The 4871-nt window shown below is 38.1% G+C and overlaps 1 protein-coding gene across 1 annotated transcript in view; it reads left to right on the top strand.

Moving 5' to 3' along the window:
- The window catches only part of TBPL1 (TATA-box binding protein like 1), a 6074-nt gene extending 1632 nt beyond the window's left edge, over nt 1-4442 (top strand). The window contains exons 2-6 of the mRNA XM_004701987.3: nt 611-693; nt 841-904; nt 1491-1594; nt 1701-1795; nt 3396-4442. Of these exons, the coding sequence (XP_004702044.1) occupies nt 611-693; nt 841-904; nt 1491-1594; nt 1701-1795; nt 3396-3475 (426 nt within the window). The 3' untranslated portion in view covers nt 3476-4442. The remainder of the gene's footprint in view (nt 1-610; nt 694-840; nt 905-1490; nt 1595-1700; nt 1796-3395) is intronic.
- Nucleotides 4443-4871: the final 429 nt, after the last annotated feature.

Raw genomic sequence — 4871 nt, 5'->3', positions numbered from 1 at the left:
GAAGTACAACAACCCAGCACCGCCTGTGTGTTCCACCCTGACAATCGTTACCGTCTCCGAGTCTGTTATGTAGCCACTGTGTCGTTTCATCTCATTAAAGGGCTTCCGCTTTTTTTGCTGACCCTCAATTTTACAAAACATGATAGTGTTCTCCTGGTACGGGTTCCTTTTGTTAACATGTCTGAAGTATGTGAGACCTCGTCTCTCCAGCCTCATTGCTAAGAAGCATTTTCTGTCTACTTATTCCAAGACAGATGTCTTTTTTCTTCTGGCAGCCCACAGTACGTTTCACTATTCTTTGCCTACATTATGATTCAACATCATTGAGTCTTTGACCTTCCTTATTCATTGCCCAGTTTTTGCATGCATACAAGATGACTGAAAATAGATTTTTATAGACCTTGTATTTTAAATTAATTGTCCTTTTGAGTAAATAAAGTCTTTATATTAAGTATTATATTTGCTTTCAGAGCAAGTGACTTGGAGATCAATTATTTCAAGGTTAAACAAGCTTGGAATAGTAGTTGGACATTAATGTGGTCACATAGTTACAGAACCATACATGAGCAAAATTATTGTTCGTTATTTTTAATGTTTTTTTCTTTTGCAGAAAGTATTAATGAAGCTTAGAAAACCTAGAATTACAGCTACAATTTGGTCCTCAGGAAAGATTATTTGCACTGGAGCAACAAGGTAAACACTTCTGGAGTTTTTAATTTTTCAGATTTTCCCCTTGTGAAAAGGACTGTTTTCCTAGACTTAAAAACAAATGCATTAAGTTTTATAATACTCCCAGTATAAATTTTATTTTTGTGTGTAACTGAAATTTTTTTTTTTTAGTGAAGAAGAAGCTAAATTTGGTGCCAGACGCTTAGCTCGCAGTCTGCAGAAACTGGGTTTTCAGGTAAAATTAAAAAATAAGGACAACAACAACAAAAACCAAACTGCAAATATTTAATTAATTAAATTAGTTTTTTATAAAATTGGAATTTGTCGCCTATCCTTCAATGTCCTTTCCTAGTCTCCAGTTTGTGGTGTCTTTGTACAGGACCCTGACTTTGGCCCACTCCCTTTAGCATAGAGACTTGTTTCCTGGAGGGCTCGTGGACCTTTCCACTCTTGGGTGGTTTGCACTTCTGGCACAAAGCCACATTTTTCACCCTCTCAGACTGGAAGGTCAGGATGGTGAGCGTCAGAACCTGGTGACACGTCCATGCTTGTCGGCAGGCTCTCACACTTGTCAGGTGACCATCTGCTGGCATGCTGGCCTTGTGCAATATGAATTCATAAGGGCTTCAATCTGAATAGAATCATTACAAATTATGAGCTTCCTAAGGTACTTGTGAATGATGAGTTCATTAAAAACAGCACTAAATAAATAAGATGATTTTGTTCTTTTTATTTTCTTAAGGTTTCAAATCAATTATTGAATTTGATGAACCAACTTTCTATTTTAAAATAATTCATTGAGTTTTCCTTTTCTCCTAAAGGTAATATTTACAGATTTTAAAGTTGTTAATGTTTTGGCAGTATGTAACATGCCATTTGAAATCCGTTTGCCAGAATTCACCAAGAACAATAGACCTCATGCCAGGTATGGCTCTGAAGAATCAAAATGACATCCTTTATTCACAGTTACTTGTCCATGGTTATAAATATGTATAGTAACTGTTGGTGTTTGTTTTTGCTTTTTGGTACAGTTATGAACCCGAGCTTCATCCTGCAGTGTGCTATCGAATAAAATCTCTGAGAGCTACATTACAGATTTTTTCAACGGGAAGTATCACAGTAACAGGTATGATGTTGAAGCTAAGCTGGTCATATATGGATTCATTGTAGTGAGAGATGCCTATACCGTCTGATTTGTTCTCGGCAGCTTCCTCTGCCCTTCAAGGAAGCCATTCTCCTAACTTTCAAGTCTGTAGATTGTTTTATTTGCTTTTATACTATTTATGAATCTATATAGAAAGTTGGGAGAAAAACACGACTTTCTACTCCCATGAAGAGGTCCAGTCTTGGAAACCCATAGGGGTCGTCCTGCCTTGCCCTTCTAGGGACTCTCTGGGTCCGAATTGACTTCATAACAGTGAGTATATGTAAATTATTTGTGTCTGCCTATTTTCATTCACAATTACTATAGTGCAGTCCATCCTTGTTATTCTGGGAAATTGATGGTCGTTCATTCTCACTGTTGTTTAGAATCCAGCATGAGAGTTACTGTCTGTGGGCACTTGGTAGTTTCCAGTCTGGGCTGTTGAGCCTGTTCTCGTTGATGTCTACATACGTACTCACTGCCTTCTAGTCAGTGCTGACCCGTAGAGACCCTCTGGGCAGAGTAGAACTGCCCTGGTGTTTCCGAGGCTGTAAATCTTTACTGGAATCGAAATCCTCAGCTTTCTCAGAGCGGCTTGGTGGATTCAAAATGTGTTACCCAGGAAGTACACCACCAAGGTTCCCTAAATATCTCCATAGCATGATTAAAATTTTTTTTCTTGATAACTTGTATTACAAATACTGAAGATTGAAATATTTTATGCACTTCTTAGAAGTTTTAAGGGAAAAATTCAAATATACAGTTGATTACTTATTTGTTATATGTGTTTCATAATAATCTTTTGAGTCTTTAAGTATTTGGAAGGAATAGTAACCAAAGAAAAGTAGTTGTCTATCTGTTTTGTTACTCCTTCCTTTCATAAGCATTTTATACAGTTTCTTATTTTGATCCATGAGAGTTTGAATACGGTTTCTTTCTTTCTTGATTTTCTTAAAATTGCTTCAATTGTAGGGAGAAATATTTGATTGAAAAAATAGTAAAGTGGAAAGAGTTGTGTTTGGAAACATATTTTCATGTAGCCTGTGGTAAATTATCAGGGCCCAGATAGCCTGCTAATCAGGCAAGGAACCCAGATTCACTGAAATCCCCGTTTAGAATGTAGTTTTGTATACACAGTGAAATCTTTGAGAGCCAGAACTCAACAGGACTGCCCCAGTTTTCCAGGTCTTGAAACTTTCCTGCCTTTGACAGAGGGTGGTCTTGCCACTTTGTTATCACTTATTTTCATGGAAGATGTTTATTTTCACTTTCCGACTCTGACAGGCTTCCTCCTGGCACTAGTTCCAGCTTTCACAGGTTCTACTGTACTGTTTTCAGACTGGTGACCTATTTGAGATGAATAACATCAGTTATGTGTCCTAGATTTCCTTCAATCAAGAATGTTGCTTTTAAAAAAATCCTCTTGGTTCTTAGTATAACTGTGTGTCTAATAATATACGTGTAGGTTTAAAGGGGGAAAAATAAACAAAAAAAAAATGAAGCCTCTGCTGTTCTCTACTGGGGAGCTCCGTTACCCAGTGCTCTCCCCCTCGTCTCACCCTCCCTCCTGTGTTTGTTGCAGGCCCCAATGTAAAGGCTGTTGCTGCTGCTGTGGAACAGATTTACCCATTTGTGTTTGAAAGCAGGAAAGAAATTTTATAATCCGCCGTGTCATTGGTTAGCATCCCTAACTGAGCACCTTTTGAAATCTGCTGCACATTGGACTCAAAACAAAAGGAAAACTGGACCAACAGTGACTGAGGAAACAGACTCGGATTCCCCCGCGGCGGCAGTGCACGCTCCTGGCCGCAGGAGTTTCATTCAAACCTTGCTGTAATATAAAAGGGAAGTTTACAAGACATGACGTTGCTGCTTTTACAAAAGGACATTCTATTTATTTTCGCAGTAATTCTCATGTCCTAAGCAGAGCTGTCACAGTGTGCACTACCTGAAATTGTTTTATCGTTGTCATTGTTATTTCTTTTCTCCAGTTTGAGCTAGTGTGTTTTATTTGTGAACAGTCTTTTACATTTTTGTATGCTGAATATGGGCACCAAAGAACCTGTACAAGTTATCTTTTTCAATTGAATGTGCACAAATAAAAATTTGGAAAAGATCTCTCCATATCCATTCTAGAACTTTTATTCCCCATTTTCTATTTTAACAAAATTGTATTCGTAATTTTTTTTAAACTATGCAAGCTTAGATTTTTGCTGAAGTGTTAGCTTCTCTTTGAAGTGTATTTTGTATATATATAGAGATAGCTTATGCCATGTGTATAGTAACTCTTTAATGCTCTGTTACCAAATATCAAATAGGAATTTGTTTCTTGCAGATTAGAAATGCAAACATGTATATAAGCCGGAAGGAACCCAGTAGAACTTTATAGATAAAGCATAATGTTTTATGTTGCTAATTTAATATGATAGAAAATGTTGAATAACTTTTGACAGTTAAGAAAATTGTAGTTTTTAATAAGAAAAAACTTCTGTCCACAAACAGGATATATGTGAGAAGAAACTGTGATGGCTTTTCCCTCATGTGTACCTTGGTTATTCTGCAAAGGGATAGTCACAGGAAACTGACTGAGGTTCTTGACTCATTAAACTTTGGCTGGTGCTCAAGGCAATCCTAAGAGTCTTTTCCGAAGTTGATAACATTGTGTTGTTTTAACAAATGCCCACAAGCTGCCTCTGTGCCACAGTGTATAGCTCAGCTTGAACTTGAAAAGTCCTTTTGCGAGATGTCTTTCCGTTTGCTGTGTTTCCTTTAATGGCATTATAGTGACTGTTCAGTGTAGTACAGAAAGTGGGATGACTACTCTTACCCGTTAGGGAACTCGTGTTTATGATGCTGTCTTTATGGGCTCCCTGAGGCCCGTGATGGTAATGGATGCTCTTGCCTCAGTCAAAGCAACAATGATGTTACCGAGTGGGGAGCTGAATTAGCTTCTCGGTAGGCACGTGGGATCAGCAGACGGTGACCACTGCACGGAATGCTACATATTATGTTTCTTCTTCTCGATGCCTCCCAAGTCTCCACCCCACCTCCCCACGCC

This window comes from Echinops telfairi, unplaced genomic scaffold, assembly GCF_000313985.2.
Source record: "Echinops telfairi isolate 266 unplaced genomic scaffold, ASM31398v2 ScPeMD7_3533;HRSCAF=4204_0, whole genome shotgun sequence".
In the NCBI taxonomy this organism is placed as follows: domain Eukaryota; kingdom Metazoa; phylum Chordata; class Mammalia; order Afrosoricida; family Tenrecidae; genus Echinops; species Echinops telfairi.
This window is presented reverse-complemented; position numbering and strand designations above follow the sequence as displayed.